At 41.8% G+C, this 16,149-nt stretch overlaps 1 protein-coding gene across 1 annotated transcript in view; it reads left to right on the top strand.

Moving 5' to 3' along the window:
* LSG1 (large 60S subunit nuclear export GTPase 1) overlaps nt 1-15,079 on the top strand; it is a 33,053-nt gene extending 17,974 nt beyond the window's left edge. Inside the window, exons 8-14 of the mRNA XM_024244460.3 lie at nt 2,978-3,391; nt 4,963-5,064; nt 5,155-5,298; nt 7,377-7,500; nt 9,950-10,029; nt 11,430-11,603; nt 13,609-15,079. Coding sequence (XP_024100228.1) covers nt 2,978-3,391; nt 4,963-5,064; nt 5,155-5,298; nt 7,377-7,500; nt 9,950-10,029; nt 11,430-11,603; nt 13,609-13,788 — 1,218 coding nt within the window. The 3' untranslated portion in view covers nt 13,789-15,079. The remainder of the gene's footprint in view (nt 1-2,977; nt 3,392-4,962; nt 5,065-5,154; nt 5,299-7,376; nt 7,501-9,949; nt 10,030-11,429; nt 11,604-13,608) is intronic.
* Nucleotides 15,080-16,149: the final 1,070 nt, after the last annotated feature.

Genomic DNA, 16,149 nt, shown 5'->3' with positions numbered 1-16,149 from the left:
GTGTCCTGAATGGTATTGCCTAGGTTTTCGTCTAGGGTTTTTATGGTTTTAGGTCTAACATGTAAGTCTTTAATCCATCTTGAATTAATTTTTGTATAAGGTGTAAGGGAGGGATCCAGTTTCAGCTTTCTACATATGGCTAGCCAGTTTTCCCAGCACCATTTATTAAATTGGGAATCCTTTCCCCATTGCTTACTTTTGTCAGGTTTGTCAGAGATCAGATAGTTGTAGATGTGCGGCATTATTTCTGAGGGCTCTGTTCTGTCCCATTGGTCTATATGTCTGTTTTGGTACCAGTACCATGCTGTTTTGGTTACTGTAGCCATGCTGTTTTGGTTACTGTAGCCTTGTAGTATAGTTTGAAGTCAGGTAGCGTGATGCCTCCAGCTTTGTTCTTTTGACTTAGGATTGACTGATGCCAAGTGTTTTTTTGTGAATATAGATATATTCACAAGAATATACCAATAATAATTATTACTATAATTAATTAAAACTAACCCATAAAATTAATCAGTTAATAAAAACGTATTCTTTACCAGACACCACTATTCTAAACACTTTACATATTTTACTCATTTAATCTTCTCGGCAGTAAGTATAGATACTTACCATTCTTAGGCAGAAGAATAGTTTGCCCTGTTAAACCATTATTTCTGTTGTTTCCAGTCTTTCCTGGAAGTCAATGTCTTGCTGAAGTTTTAAAATAGATACTTATCATTATATTGCTCTGCCCTGATGCAATAACCCTATCAAAAATGGAAGAGATTAGTTTCTGCATCTGTGGCCTTCTTGATTTACTAACCAAGTAGCAGATAACAAAGGGAAGTGAAATTTTTTGCATGATCAGTTTTCAGGGAACTCACTGCCTCCTGTTGATGACTGTCTTATTTTTAGGGCTCACCAGGTCACCTGTAGAATTGTTTTAATGTCAGTGTCTGGATTAACAGTGTATAGTTTATGGAAGATATTCTTTCCTCCTTTTTAAGAGTGAGGCGCCATTTGCTTCTCCCAAGTTTTCTGGACTCTCTGCTGTTTTCCATGATTTCTCAGGTTGTGAAGTCTTACTTGTAACTTGTTACTAATATCTGTAATTTGGGTATCAAACATGAATGTATTAGAAGTAGCTTGATATTCACTGTTTTCTTGCCTGAAAGTTTGGGTCATCTTCTATAGTTGTTCAACTTCAGTTGTTTGAAAAATGTGAATGTTCTGAAAAAATGTGACATTTTTCAAAAGACACAGCCCAATTCTGAGTTGAGTATCTCTGGTTTCCTTTGGTCACCTTGAAATTGCACTGTGTTCCCCAAAAGGTTGACTTTTTCCTTCTTTTAATTTTTAACATAATTATGGCAAAGTCCTTTGATTGTCTTTAGTACTTTTCCTGAAGCTGAACTGCTCCCCGCTGTAGTTTTTCTACTACACATTCATGTTCAGTTCACATTCTTGTTTTTATGCTACTTTCATATTTGAAAATGACTCAAAAGAGCCCACAGTGAGGACACTGACTTCTTTACCTTCGCTGCTCATTTACCATAGAAATTGCTTCCAGTTCTATATTTCTCTCATAAGCCAGGTTTCTTTTTGAGTTGCCAGGCTTGATTGTTAAATCATACCTATTTTTCCTGACATTTTGTTTTTATTTCCGCTTTCTTAAGATTTAGGATACATGTTTGAGTTCATTGTGTCCCCTTCTGTCCTTGTTAATCATTCTAACACAATTACTTGGAAATGATACAAGGTTTCCATCACTTTCAAGTCCCAACAAATTCACCCTTATTTCTGCTTTGTTGTCAAGAGGGATTCAGAAGAATTGACACACCCATGAGTAGTAAATGATTTTTACCTTTCGCTTTCCAAAGGGAATCTTTCATCGGTAAATAATTTCCACATGTGGAGTTGAGTTTTGCTGTCACATTTCACACACAGGGATCTGTGTGTGCTCCATGGTGCTTTGACTTCTAAAAGCAATTATGAGAGAATAGCAGATTTTTTTTAAACATGCCAACCACCGTCTTTGAAAATACAAATGTAAAATGAACTACAAATGGCAAAGTCCGCCCTTGCTTTGTGCAGAGAAGGGTATGTTAAATGTGTTATTGTTCCTGAGAAATGCTTTGTTTTATCGTGCAGCCCATTGCAAAATAACGTACTGTCAAAGAGTTCAGTTTAACATAAGCTTTTCCCCTTGCTGTCTTTGAAGAGTTTTGTTGTTGTTGTTGTTTTGTTTGTTTTTGTAGAGACCCAGTCTTGCTCTGTTGCCCAGACTGGTTTTGAATTCCTGGCCTTGAGCGATCCCCCCACCTCAGCCACCCAAGTGCGGGGATTACAGGCGTGAGCCGTAGCGCCCGGCCTAAAGAGTTATTTTAAATTACAAAAGTCATACATGTTCTTTGTACAGAGTTCAAATAGTATAGAAACACATAAAGTAAAAAGTGAAGGGAAGGTCCAGTTCTCCTCCCCTCCAAGAGGGCGCCACCCTCGATGGTTGTCTGTCACGGCACTGAACTGAAAGGCTTTCATTGTCTCCTCCCTATATTCACCTTTCCATCTCCATCGAACTTTGCTTGTCCTCTGTTCATCTTTCTTTTTTTTTTTTTTTTTTTTTGTGAGACAGAGCCTTGTCTGTCGCCCAGGCTGGAGTGCAGTGGCACCATCTCAGCTCACTGCACCCTCTGCCGCTCAGATTCAAGCAGTTCTCCTGCCTCAGCCTCCCAAGTAGCTGGGATTACAGGTGTGCACCACCACGCCTGGCTAATTTTTGTATTTTTAGTAGAGACGGGGTTTCACCATGTTGGTCAGGCTAGTCTCAAACTCCTGACTTCAAATGATCTGCGCACCTTGGCCTCCCGAAATGCTGGGATTCCAGGCTTGAGCCACCATGCCCAGCCGTCCTCTGTCCATCTTACAACTCATTAAGTATTTTACTAGAGTGGAAACTGCAGTTATGTACTTCTGAGCGTTTCTATAATTTTATCAGGAAGAGGCAAACAGAGATGATGGACAAAGCAACACAACTGAGTTTGAACACTCCAGTTTCGACGAGGCTGAAATTTCCCACAGTGAGACTGAACATCTCCCAGCCAGGGATTCTCCTTCACTTAGTGAAAATCCCACAACTGATGAAGATGACAGTGAGTATGAGGACTGTCCAGAGGAGGAGGAAGATGACTGGCAGACATGCTCAGAAGAAGACGGTCCCGAGGAAGAGGACTGTGGCCAGGACTGGAAGGAAAGCTCTACTGCAGATTCTGAGGCTCGGAGCAGGAAAACCCCACAGAAGAGGCAGATACACAATTTTAGCCATCTGGTATCCAAGCAGGAGTTACTAGAGCTCTTTAAGGAGCTACACACCGGGAGAAAGGTGAAAGATGGGCAACTTACGGTTGGACTGGTAAGATGACATATGTCATAACACTGTTACCACATGATTGTCTTTAATCCCCATTTTTCAGTAGCTGCACGACCCCAAAGACCAACCAGGCTTCCGGCATCATAGGGAACGTTGCCCTCTTGTTGCCCACTGGCATCATGGGATTAGGCAGTGGGATAGACAGAGCCCAACTCAAAGGAATCAGCTTCCTCAAGGCCTATGTTGGTAACATACCTATTCACATTAAATGTATTCTCCAGTCTCCTTTCAGTTCAGCTTTTCCTGCCGTGTGAAGTACCGAGACAGCAGAATGGGAGAGATCTTTCAGTTCAGCTTTTCCTGCCATGTGAAGTACTGAGAGAGCAGAATGAGAGAGATGTTAATGTTGTCTTCAGACTTAAGCCCAGTGTTCTTTGGGCACCCTGTGATCCTTGCCAGCTTACGCTGTAAATGTTCCAGATGCTTAACAGGGAGAATCCCAGCATCTTGGGGCTGGACAAAATATGACAAATGCATTAGTTGTGTAAACACTGCATAGTAGATAGGGGAAAGCAGATCACACCCCCAGCTTTATATACCCTAATTCCAGAAGTGGCTGCGGAAGTGTGCAAACCCCGAGGGGCTACAGCGTGGCTCTAGATGGCCCCATCCTTAGCTAAGGAGATGTGGATGTTAGAGAAGGTATTTATTATAACGATCTATCCAGAATAGGACAGTGAGGGAAAGGAGACCACGGCACGCTTAAAGTCTCCTAGCTTTTCAGTTACATGCTAAGTGTAGCTAATCCTAGTTAGTTTTGAGCCCCCTTCTCTCTGCCCCAACCTTCTGCCCCAAAATGCCTGTTTAAAATGACTACAGTAGATTAGCATCTTATTTTAGTGCAGTAGTTGAAAGAGCTGTCTGTGGAATCAGGCAGACCTAGGTGTAATTTCCCAATTCAGCAGTAGAACTAACTTGTTAGGAACGCAGGGAAAGTTGCTTAATGTCTCTGAGCTTTAAAGCTTCATTCTCTATATTGTTGCTAAAAATTTGTATCAGAAAGTTCAGCTTCTCTACAAGTTTTCTCACATTTATGGAAAAACTGAGCATCCTCCCTCATTTTCTGAATTTCTTACCCTAGAAATTCTGCAAACACTTACTGATCACCTGCCACATACCAGACATTCTGCTTGGCTTTAACTAAAAAGTGACTGAAAATTAAAAATAATTGTGTGTTGTGATTATTCAAATGTCCATCCAATCAGCCTCACCCAGTGTGGAAGATGCGATGGAAACCACTGTCTGTAGATGGGGCAGTGAGGGAAGGCTGGGAACAAGGGGATGAAATTTTCTGTAGCATCTGCTGTTAACAGCAAAACCTATACAATTAAAATGTGCATAGCTTGGCCATTTGTCACTGGAGACATGTCTGAACAAATATACCCACACCACAGGAGAAAAAAGATGTCTCAACAAACACATAGAGCATGGATTTCAAATAATTTTCTAAAGTAACCAGATGCTTATGCTAGTCTTGCCACCATCTATGTCATATCTTTGAGTCTTTTGATAGATGTAGTTTTACTGTTTGGTAACTTCTGAGTCTCTTCTAGGTGGGCTACCCTAATGTTGGTAAGAGTTCAACAATCAACACCATCATGGGCAACAAGAAAGTATCTGTGTCTGCCACGCCTGGTCACACAAAGCACTTTCAGGTATTTCTGTGGTGCTTTGCCACTCACATGCAGCTCTTTCTTCCTTTTATCTGTTGTATACCTGGCTCAAACCTCTTGCTTGTCTTCCAGACTCTCTATGTGGAGCCTGGCCTTTGCCTGTGTGACTGTCCTGGCTTGGTGATGCCATCTTTCGTGTCTACCAAGGCAGAAATGACTTGCAGCGGAATCCTCCCAATCGATCAGATGAGAGATCATGTTCCACCTGTATCATTAATATCCTTTCTGCTTTGGAAACACTCTAGTTATTACGTGCGTATTAGGACTTCAGGTTTATTTTGGGCATTTGAGGGATTCAGATTTGATGAAGAATTGAAAATACTAGTGACCTGCACAAGTCTATACTGTGAGATAGCATGAGAACTTCAGAATTAGAGGCTCATTTCCTGATTTCAGCAGTGTAGCCTTGAGGAAATGGGAGAACCCAGGTTTCACATACTCAGTTCCGAGTTGCAAACCTATTTAACAATGCCGTGTAAGCATTTGAATGACCTTGGAAAACTTGCTTAACCTTCCCAAATACTTTCCTTTTCTCTAAGTGGGGGAAAATCTATCTCACGGTTGATTATATTTAATCAGTATAGCTAACATATATTGAATACTTGCTATGTGCTTTTCTAAACCCTAACCAAATATCTTTTAATCCTCAAAAAGCAACCCTTAAGGCAGATACTGCTGTTATTCCCATTTCCTCAAACTTGAGGAAACTGAGGCACAGAGAAATTAAATAATTTATCTAAGCTCTTACAGCTAGTAAGCAGCAAATTAGGAACTCTGCTACCTCTCGGCAGCATAATGAATTAACTTACATAAAGCATCTAGGACAGTGTCCGGCATGAAAGAAAGACTCAAAGATGGATTTGTTAAGAACTATGCAGGGGCCAGGTGTGGTGGTTCATGCCTGTAACCCCAACACTTTGGGAGGCCGTGGCAGGCGGATCACTTAAGGCCAGGTTTTGAGACCAGCCTGGCCAACATGGCGAAACCCTGTCTCTACTAAAATACAAAAATTAGCTGGGCGTGGTGGTGCGCACCTGTAGTCCCAGCTACTCGGGAGGCTGAGGCACGAGAATCTCTTGAACCTGGGAGGCGGAGGTTGCAGTGAGCTGAGATGGTGCCACTGCCCTCCAGCCTGGGCCGCAAAGCGAGACTCTTGTCTTTAAGAAAAAAGAAAACGAAAGAAAAAAAAAACTGCAAGGTCTGAGATTTCACTGTACTTACAAGCTAATAAGTTAGTCTATTATTGTTTTGTAGATACTAGCAGAAAACAGGAGACTTCATGAAATTGGCACACTAATCCTCTGGCTTGTAAGTAGAGTAAAATTCCCTTCATAACTACACTTAAGGCCACAGCTTATTCATAGATACACATATATGAAAAAGTATATAGCTTTTTTTTTTTTTTTTTTTTTTTGAGATGGAGTCTGGCTCTGTCACCCAGGCTGGAGTGCAGTGGTGCGATCTCGGCTCACTGCAACCTCCACCTCCTGGGTTCAAGCAATTCTCCTGCCTCAGCCTCCTGAGTAGCTGGGATTACAGGCACGCGCCACCACGCCCAGTTACTTTTTTTTTTTTTTTTTTTGGTAGAGATGGGGTTTCACCATGTTGGCCAAGCTGGTCTCAAACACAACCTCAGATAATCTGCCCGCCTCGACCTCCCAAAGTGCTGGGATTACAGGCGTGAGCCACCATGCCCGGCCTCTTAAGTTTCTCTGTAAATTAATAGTGAGACATGAATTATTTATTGCAGGTAGCCTTAGGTTAGGTACTGTGGAGGATAGGGCATAAATAGAGATGGCTCCTGCCCTTTACGAAGCATCAGTCTATTGGGGCACATGAGGCATGTACGTGAATAACTAGTACAAGGTGGAATATTGTTAGTGGCGTAAGGAAAATTTAGACAAACTATGGAGATTAGACAAAGGAGGAAAAGTAATCCTGCATAACTGTAGACATTAGAAACAGAGACTCCCCTTGCTTTATCTCTAAATTAGAATCACAAATGTGTAATCTTTTCAGGGTAGAAATGTGTCATCTTTAAAGTCTGTTTCAGATATATTTTAAATTATTACTTTAAATGAATTCATATGGAGGAGTCGTGGGAGCTTAAGGCCTTGTTTAAAAGGGAAAAAACAACTGAGTCTTTTTAGATTAATCAAAAACTATACTCTTCCTTTGGAGAGGAGAGAGTGTTTGTCATACGAGGGATGAAGTACCATGTTCTTAGAGGCACGATTTGTATGCCATGGGGAGGAGGGAGTCAGTTCAAGAGAATGGATTCCCTGACAAGCTACGTTTGCCAGAATATTCCAAGACATGTTTTAGAAGCTACCTATGGCATTAACATCGTAAAGCCTAGAGAGGATGAAGATCCCCACCGACCTCCAACATCGGAGGAACTGTTGACAGCTTATGGATGTAAGTTGTGATTCATTAGAAAACGTGAACAAAAATAACAGTATACCTAATGAATAGAAATAAGAATAGTAATAGTACCAGAAATGCTGTTCTGCAAAGATAAAAATTTATAATATTTCTTCAGCATTTTTCAAGCCATCTTTCCAGCCATCTTTTGTCTTTGCGGGCCTTGCCTACAAAGTAACCTAAAGTGCAAAAAGCTTTTAGGACGTTTGCTGCTTTGATGGTACCCACGTCCAGCACAGGGGTTCTCATCGCAGGCTGTGTTGGCTCTTTCTGGAGTCTTCTCCCAAACAAGAAGAAAGCGGATGTGTGGAAGAAAATGAATCCGCGCACCACAGCGAGACAGGAGAGTTAGGAGGGGCGCACCCAAAGGGAGACCCCTCAGAGACGGGGACAGAGTGGAGCTTGGTTAGGATAGGGGCACAAAGCATCCTCCTTCCTCTCCCATCAGCCCCTGTAAATTTATTTGACATTAAAATGAGTCCACAACTCTCCCACCTCCATGTTTTATCCCAATTCCACATGAGAACCTATGATTTCTTGCCTTAAATGTAAACTTTAAAGGTGGCCTGGAGAACCTTGTGTCTACCTAAAAAAAAAAAAATAAAAATAAAATAGCAGCGTGGGAAACATTTCCGTGTGTGTGACTTGCCTTTAAAGGGATTGCCGCTGGCTGGGAAGGAGTTCAGCTTATTTGAGTATTTACTGGCAGAGAAAGGTGAAAGGTGATTTAATATGAATCACACTTAAATCAAACCTTGAACTTAGAGACTCTAAAGAGGATAAATACTAAACACTTGTGGTAAGACTAGTCTAATTACAGATTCATAGAACAAGAAAAGACCTTAAAGATCACCTCACCTCCTAGCCCCTGCTTTTAAGAATAATCATCTGAACCCGGAGCCTGAGCTGACCCAAGGTGAGGTGGCTGGTCAGTGGAATAGCCTGGGTGAGATCTCCCTCCAGGATGTTAGCCTGCAAAATGCAGAAAGGTGGACTTCCACCATACTTTCAGTTTGATTGTACTTCTGATACAACTGAAAATAATGTGAGTCTTTTAAGATGTTTCATCTAATGCTGCCTGATAAAATCCGAGTAAGGAAAAAGCCAGTTTGTAAAAGCAAATGACCACATGTACAGTTTCTAAGTTCACTATCTGCAAGTCCATTATAGAAGAAAATCTCTGACAGTAAATTTGCAAAGATATTGCCGGATTACTCTCATTTTACTTTGTATTTCTTTAAATACTAGTGAAGTTGAGCATCTTTCCAAATGTTTTGTGACCATTTATTTTTCTTCTGGGAATCACATTTTCCTATACATGGTTCTGTCTTAATGATTTGTAGAAGTTCTTTGTTATATGTGCTACACATTTTTTCCAATGTTAATTTATGGTTTCCTTGGCCCCAAAGAAGTTGACAATTTTAATAGACTATATTTTTCCTTTTTGATTTAACTGGGTTTGGTGTTTTACTTGGGAAGGTCTTCTCCATCCCAAAAAGAGAAAACTATCTTCCTGTAATATTTACTTACATTTTTAACATTTAGATTTTTAATCTGACGAAATTTATTGTTGTATATTGTGTAAATTAGGATTCTAACTATTTTCTTCTAAACTGGAAAAGCCAGTCAACAGCTAGTATGTGAGGGAGCTGAGTTTTGAACCCAGCCTGTCTGTTGAAGCCGTGTTCTTAACCACTGTGTTTTGCTACTCTTCTAATTGAGTTAGTATTAAAGGGATCTTACTGGGGAAAAAAATGTAGGTACATCATTCAGTAAGAAAACTTACCTGTTGCTTTCTGTTTTGCAAGTAGTATTGACAGTGTAGCATTCTCCTACAGGTAGCCTCCATGAATAAATGTTTAAAATAAAGAGGCCGGGTGTAGTGCCTCACGTCTGTAATCCCAGCACTTTGGGAGGCCAAGGCGGGTGGATCACCTGAGGTCAGGAGTTCAAGACCAGCCTGACCAACAGGGTGAAACCCCATCTCTACTAAAAATACAAAAATTAGCTGGGCGTGGTGGTGCACGCCTGTAATCCCAGCTACTCGGGAGTCTGAGGCACCAGAATCACTTGAACCCGGGAGGTGGAGGTTGCAGTGAGCCAAGACTGTGCCACTGCACTCCAGCCTGGGCAACAGAACGAGACTCCATCTCAACAAAAAATAAAATAAAGAGATAGAAGAAATAACAGGAGTAGAGAGAAATCGAATTTGTCTTTCATAGCATGGTGCTAGGTGGTTGTTAGGATATCAGATATAAGTAAATATTCTCCTGGATTATCTAGTGTTTTTAGTGCTAAACAATATATATTCTACAATGATACCTAATTTTTTAAAAGCTAGGAGTAAGAATGCATAGTTAGTAATAGAAGCTACATCACCTCAGTTGTCTTTGTTGTGATATTCTGTCATCTAAGATTTTGCAAAATTCTTTTCTCTTCACAGATATGCGAGGATTCATGACAGCGCATGGACAGCCAGACCAGCCTCGATCTGCGCGCTACATCCTGAAGGACTATGTCAATGTAAGTGAACCCTGCCTGTCATGCTCTCCAGTACACATTCTGTGTTCTTAGATAATGGCAACCTGTTCGATTATAAAGGAAATATTTTTTCATTGAAACTGGAATTGTGTTCTTGATGTAGGGTAGTTAACATTATATGGATTATAGAGATTACAAAAGATAGAGATCTCTGAACACCTATTATGAGTGAAAATCACCAATATATGCATCTGGTTTTTTCATCTCCTACAGCCTTTTGCTTGTTATGATTGCAACTGTTGTCACAGTCTTCTTCGTAGGATAGCTGTTTATATGCCTATCTCTATATTTGCCTAATAATGATAACAACAGCTAACATTTCTTCAAAGCTAACCCTGCTAGAAATAGTTCTGTTTTACGTGCGTCTTCTCAGTAAAAATATGTAACAAGTCTGTGAGATTACTATTTCTCCTTTTCAAATGGGAACATGCTATTTGGGGGTTTCCCCATAGTAAAATGGAGATGAACAGGGCCTATCTCATGAGATTATTACGGGAAATAAATGAAAACACTGTGAGTATGTGAGTGTGTGTGTGTGTGTGTGTGTGTGTGTGTGTAGCACTAAGCTCAATGCCTGGCACATAATGAGCCCCCAGTAAGTGTTATCTATTAAGTTTCTTTCCACAAATAAGCATTACAGGGCCCTGTTAATAACCAGTTGTGAGGATTTGGCTTTATTTCCTCCTCTTCTCAAGACCGCATCAGTGGAGCTCTTGGAGCTTAGTGGCAACCGTATGGGCTTGCCTTCAGTTCAGGAAGAAAGCAGTTCATGCTGTTGGTATGGATAAGTCATGTATTCATTACCACTTACTGTGGAGGATGTAAAAATGAGGTAAAAATAGTCACAGCCTTCAGATCATTTATGATGGAAAGAGGCAGACTTGCACCCAGTGAGCAACTGCAACCCCACATACAGGAGTTGAGGAACTCTCCTGACTTTAATAGTCTACCCCGGCATTACCGTAACTGTCTGCAACCCCACATACAGGAGTCAAGGAACTCTCCTGACTTTAACAGTCTACCCCGGCATTACCGTAACTGTCCAGTTGTGTCTTGAGTTTTGTTTTGGAAAATATTTACCATAAGTATGATCATGTCCGTATACTGAAGAATACTTGAGTGAGAATGCAATGCAAACGAGAAAAGAAGAAAGAGATTTCATCCTAGTCTGGGGCGCCATGGGAAGAGCTAGGTCTCTAGAACACTTTGACCATTGATGTATTAGAAAAAGGACTCTTCAGCTGCAGTGGACCAAAACTCAACTCAGCTAACTTAACCAGAAGGCAGAAAGCTCCATCAGAGTGTGACTGGGTGGAGCTGTCTCCTCTGAGGCCACAGATGGCAGTTAGGATGCACTGTTGTCATTCATGTTGTCTTTGTAGGGTAAGCTGCTGTACTGCCATCCTCCTCCTGGAAGAGATCCTGTAACTTTTCAGCATCAACACCAGCGACTCCTAGAGAACAAAACGAACGGTGATGAAATAAAAATGCAGCCAGGCAGAAATAAAAAAGCAAAGCAGATTGAAAATATCGTTGACAAAACTTTTTTCCATCAAGTAAGTTTTAAAACTTTTCTTAAACTTCTGATCCAACACTCTTTATAACAGCTTTATTGAGTATCACATGCTATAAACACATTTTAATAACCCCAAAAAGGGTTTAATAACCCCCAAAAGAAACCTTATTTATTAGCGGTTACTGCCTGTCCCCCTTTTCCCACCAGCCCCTGCCAACCAATAGTCAATCATTATGAACAGATTTGCCTGTTCTGGAGACTTCACGTGACTGGAATCATACTATGTGCTCTTCGTGACAGGCTTCTTTCATTTAGCATGATATCTTAAACATTCATCCATGTTGTAGCATGTGTCAGTATTTCAGTCCTTTCTATTACCGAATAATGTTTCATTGTATAGATATGCCACATTTTGTTTATCTATTTATCATTTGATGGACGTTTGGGTTGTTTCCACTTTTTGGCTCCTATGAATAATGGTGTAATGAACACTTGTGTACAGGTTTTTGTGGAGACATGGATTTCATCTCTTTTGAGTAGACACCTAGGCATGGGGTTGCTGGGCCGTATTGTAACTCCATGTTTAACATTTAAGGTATTGCCAAACTTTCCAAAAGTGGCTGTGCTGTTTTACATTACTCCCAGTGATGTATGAGGTTTCTAATTTTCTCCTCATCCTTGTCAATGTTTATTATTTCCTGTCTTTTTTTTATTTTAGCCATCCTAATACATGTGAAGTATTGCATTATAGTTTTGATTAGTATTTCCCTAATTACTAGTGATGCTGAGCATCATTTTATGTGCTCATTGGCACATGTATATTTTCTTTAGAGAAATGTCTATTATTAAGTTGTAAGAGTTCTTTATATATTCTGGATACAAGTCCCATATCAGATTTATGATTGACAAATATTTGCACCCATTTAGTCAGTTGTCTTTTCTCTGAGCCAGCACATTTGGTGATAGAAAGTGCTAAAGAAACAGACTTCATAAATGTCTTCTGCACTTTAAAATATTGATAACTTTAGTTGCTTATATCACAGCTACAATTTGTAGGCAGTATTTTAAAGGTCAAATCTACATGCAAAAGAGCTAAATCACATAGTTGTACCCAATGTAGTTTTAAAATTGTTTTTAAGTGACTACTATAGCGAAAATAGGACAGGGGTTAGGATGGGGTGATCAGCTGTATCCAGAGAATGTTTTTGTATTTATCCCGTGCTTTATCTGCATGCCTCACACAATGAGCCTGTGAAGCAGGCCAGGCAAGTATTATTCCCTGAGGACACTGAGGCTCAAAGAGACTGAGTTACCCAAGGGCACTTGCTTTAAATTGCAAAGCTGGGATAAAACTTAGATGTTTGTAGCTCCTAGTTTGAATTATTTTCAAGTTGGTACGTACCAGTATTTGGAAGAAAATTTACCAACATGCAAAAAGATTGCAAGTTTCTTCTTGGGCCTATAGCTGTCATACAGAACATTTAATTTGAAATTGTAAATGTTTATAGGTTTCTAAAAGCTATGTACAAGAAAGCTGAAAACTTGTCATAATTTTAATATAATTCATATGTCTAAACCGTAACCTCTAGAGTAATATTTTACTATTATAAGTAACTTGCAAATCGTAGTGTACTAATTTTTTTTAACTAAGTAAACTTAAAATTTGTTTAGAGTCCATTTCTAATATGGTTGAAGCAGGTTAAGTCTTGATATTAAGACAAATTTCCAGAAAACAGCTGGTATTAAGTGTAGTTGTAGATGGCATTTGAAAGTATGGGAGAAAACAGCTGGTGTTAAGTCTAGTTGTAGATGGCATTTGAAAGTATGGGACTAAACAAAGTTGGCGAGGGAATGAGGAGGGGGAAGAGATGAACTGAAGACAGCATGCTGGGGGGAGAAAGAGGACCAGTGAAAGGGAGAGGGGGCGGAAGTTCACCGAGTGACTGACTCCTTTTTATCTTGAAGTGGTCCACTAATAGTACTGTGCATATCCCTTAAAGGATAGCCTGCTGACTTCTCAGCTAATGTTTTCTCTTATTTCCTAGGAGAATGTGAGGGCTTTGACCAAAGGAGTCCAGGCTGTGATGGGTTACAAGCCCGGGAGTGGTGTAGTGACTGCAGCCACTGTGAGCTCTGAGAACGGGGCGGGGAAGCCCTGGAAAAAACATGGCAACAGAAATAAAAAAGAAAAAAGTCGTAGACTGTACAAGCACCTGGATATGTGAGGTTGGGCTGCAACAGAAATGTCATCTGCATTGTGCAGATGGAAAAGAGCAGTGGCTGCCTGTTGCCTGTGGAACTGTCCCAAGACACTGGCACTGTAGAACAGGCCCTGCTCTTGTGGAGCACAGATGCACCCAACAGTCTCCATGTCAAGACCAAGGGCCTCCTGGAAACACCAACTATGATGAAAAGGAGTCATCTGGGAGCCCGAGAATCCTACTCCTGGTCGGGTGCAGTGGCTCACGCACCAACATGGTGAAACTCTGTCTCTACTAAAAATACAAAAAAATTAGCTGGGCGTGGTGGCACGCACCTGTAATCCCAGCTACTTGGGAGGCTGAGGCAGGAGAATCACTTGAACCTGGGAGGCAGAGTTTGCAGTGAATGGAGATTGTGCCACTGCACTCCAGCCTGGGCGACAGAGTGAGACTGCATCACAAGAAAAAAAATTGCAAGGGATGGTTCATGAGACACATTTGGGACAAAGGTGAAAGAGAAATTCCCCACTCTGAGTGTCCTAGTTGGGTTCCTCCGACTCTAAACAAGGGACTTGGGTTCAGTTAGTGTGCAGCGGGGGCTCACTTCCACTAAGGAACATGTAGAACGTAACCACCAGGTGACAGGGAAGCTGCAGTATGTACTACCTAGCCCCCATCTTCACTGGTTATTCCACTTATTTAAAATGTCCAGAATAAGCAAATCTCCATATAGAGGAAGTAGATTAGTGGTTGCTTCAGGATGGGAGGAATGGGAAGATTGAGGTCTGTCTTTTGCAGTGATAAAAATGTCCTAAAATTGACTGTAGCGATGGCCACATAACTCTGTGAATATGCTTAAGACCATTGAATTACACACTTTACATTGGTGAATTGTATGGTATGTAAATTATAGTTCAATAACATAGTTACAAAAGATAATCAAAAGCGTGAAAGCACTATTGATATGGTTTGGATCTGTGTCCTCACCAAGTCTCATGTTGAAATGTAAGCCCCCTGGTGGGAGGTGGGGCCTGGTGGGAGGTGATTGGATTATGGGGCAGAGTCCTCACGAATGGTTTAGCACCACCCCCTCAGTGCTGTTCTCGTGATATTGAGTCCCCATCACATCTAGTTGCTTCAAAGTGTGTGGCACCTCCCCTCTGTCTCCCTCCTGCTCTGGCCATATAAGATGTGCTTCTCCTTCACCTTCTAACATGATTGTATGTTTCCTGAGGCCTCCCTAGAAGCAAAAGCTGCTGTGCTTCCTGTACAATCTACAGGACCGTGAGCCAATTAAACCTCTTTTCTTTATAAATTACTGTCTCTGGTATTTCTGTTTTTCTTTTTTTTTTTCTGAGACGGAGTCTCACTCTGTCGCCCAGGCTGGAGTGCAGTGGCGTGATCTCGGCTCACTGGAACCTCCCTCTCCCGGATTCAAGCAACGTGCCCTCCCAGAAGAGAAAGCTGTTGAGCTGCTGGCCTGTCTCCCCCAGGCGGCTGGGATTTATGGTCACCATTGGCTGCCCACTCCCGCAGGGGCCGCCCAGGCCTCTGCAGCCCTTCCTTCAGAAGGACGGTGCCTGAGGTCCTGCCACCTCTGCCAACAGGAAATGCCTTTGAGCGGTCACATCACTGCCCACTGTCCAGGAGGACAAGTGCTCCGGCCCCCTTGTTAGTTTTTCTTTTTGGCTAACTCTGAACCATGGCCAAAAACATTATCTTTAGCTCCTGGGCAGCTGCTGGACCTCTGAGGAGCCTGGTTAAGGAACTGATTCATTTCCTGAGGGCCGATCACGTGCAGAGCCCTGTGGAAAGTACAGGGAGAACCTGGGCAGGGTTCTAATTACCCAGAGGGAGTTAGTTAGAAGATACTGTCCAAAGTGTTCACGGCAGGATGAAGTCCCGACTCCCTCGCTACTGAACGCTGACCGTCTCACCTCCCCTCCTGCAGGTGCTGCCCTGCCTCTGCTATTTGCCTTTCTCCCTATACCATCTCTTGCCACCTCCAGCGGCCTCTGCAGAGCTGCTGCCATGGCCTTGTTGCCAAAAGCAAACATTCTCCAAGGCCCAGCTCATGCATTATTTCTTGAAAACCTTCCCCCACGCACCCCCGCCCGCAATGCAGGGTGTCGTCAATGTACTTTAAACATGCCCCTGCTGTAGTACATGTCGTATTTTTATGGCTTGTTTAAAAACCAGCATATCCGGCCAGGCATGGTGGCTCACACCTGTAATCCCAGCACTTTGGGAGGCCGAGGCGGGTGGATCACTTAAGGTCAGGAGTTTAAGACCAGCCTGGCCAACATGGTGAAACCCCGTCTCTACTAAAAATACCAAAATTAGCCGGGCATGGTGTTAACGCACCTGTAATCCTGGGAGGCAGAG

Source organism: Pongo abelii, chromosome 2 (genome assembly GCF_028885655.2).
Source record: "Pongo abelii isolate AG06213 chromosome 2, NHGRI_mPonAbe1-v2.0_pri, whole genome shotgun sequence".
Classification (NCBI taxonomy): Eukaryota; Metazoa; Chordata; class Mammalia; order Primates; family Hominidae; genus Pongo; species Pongo abelii.
The sequence above is the reverse complement of the archived record's forward strand: the minus strand, read 5'-3'. Positions and strand labels throughout refer to the sequence as shown.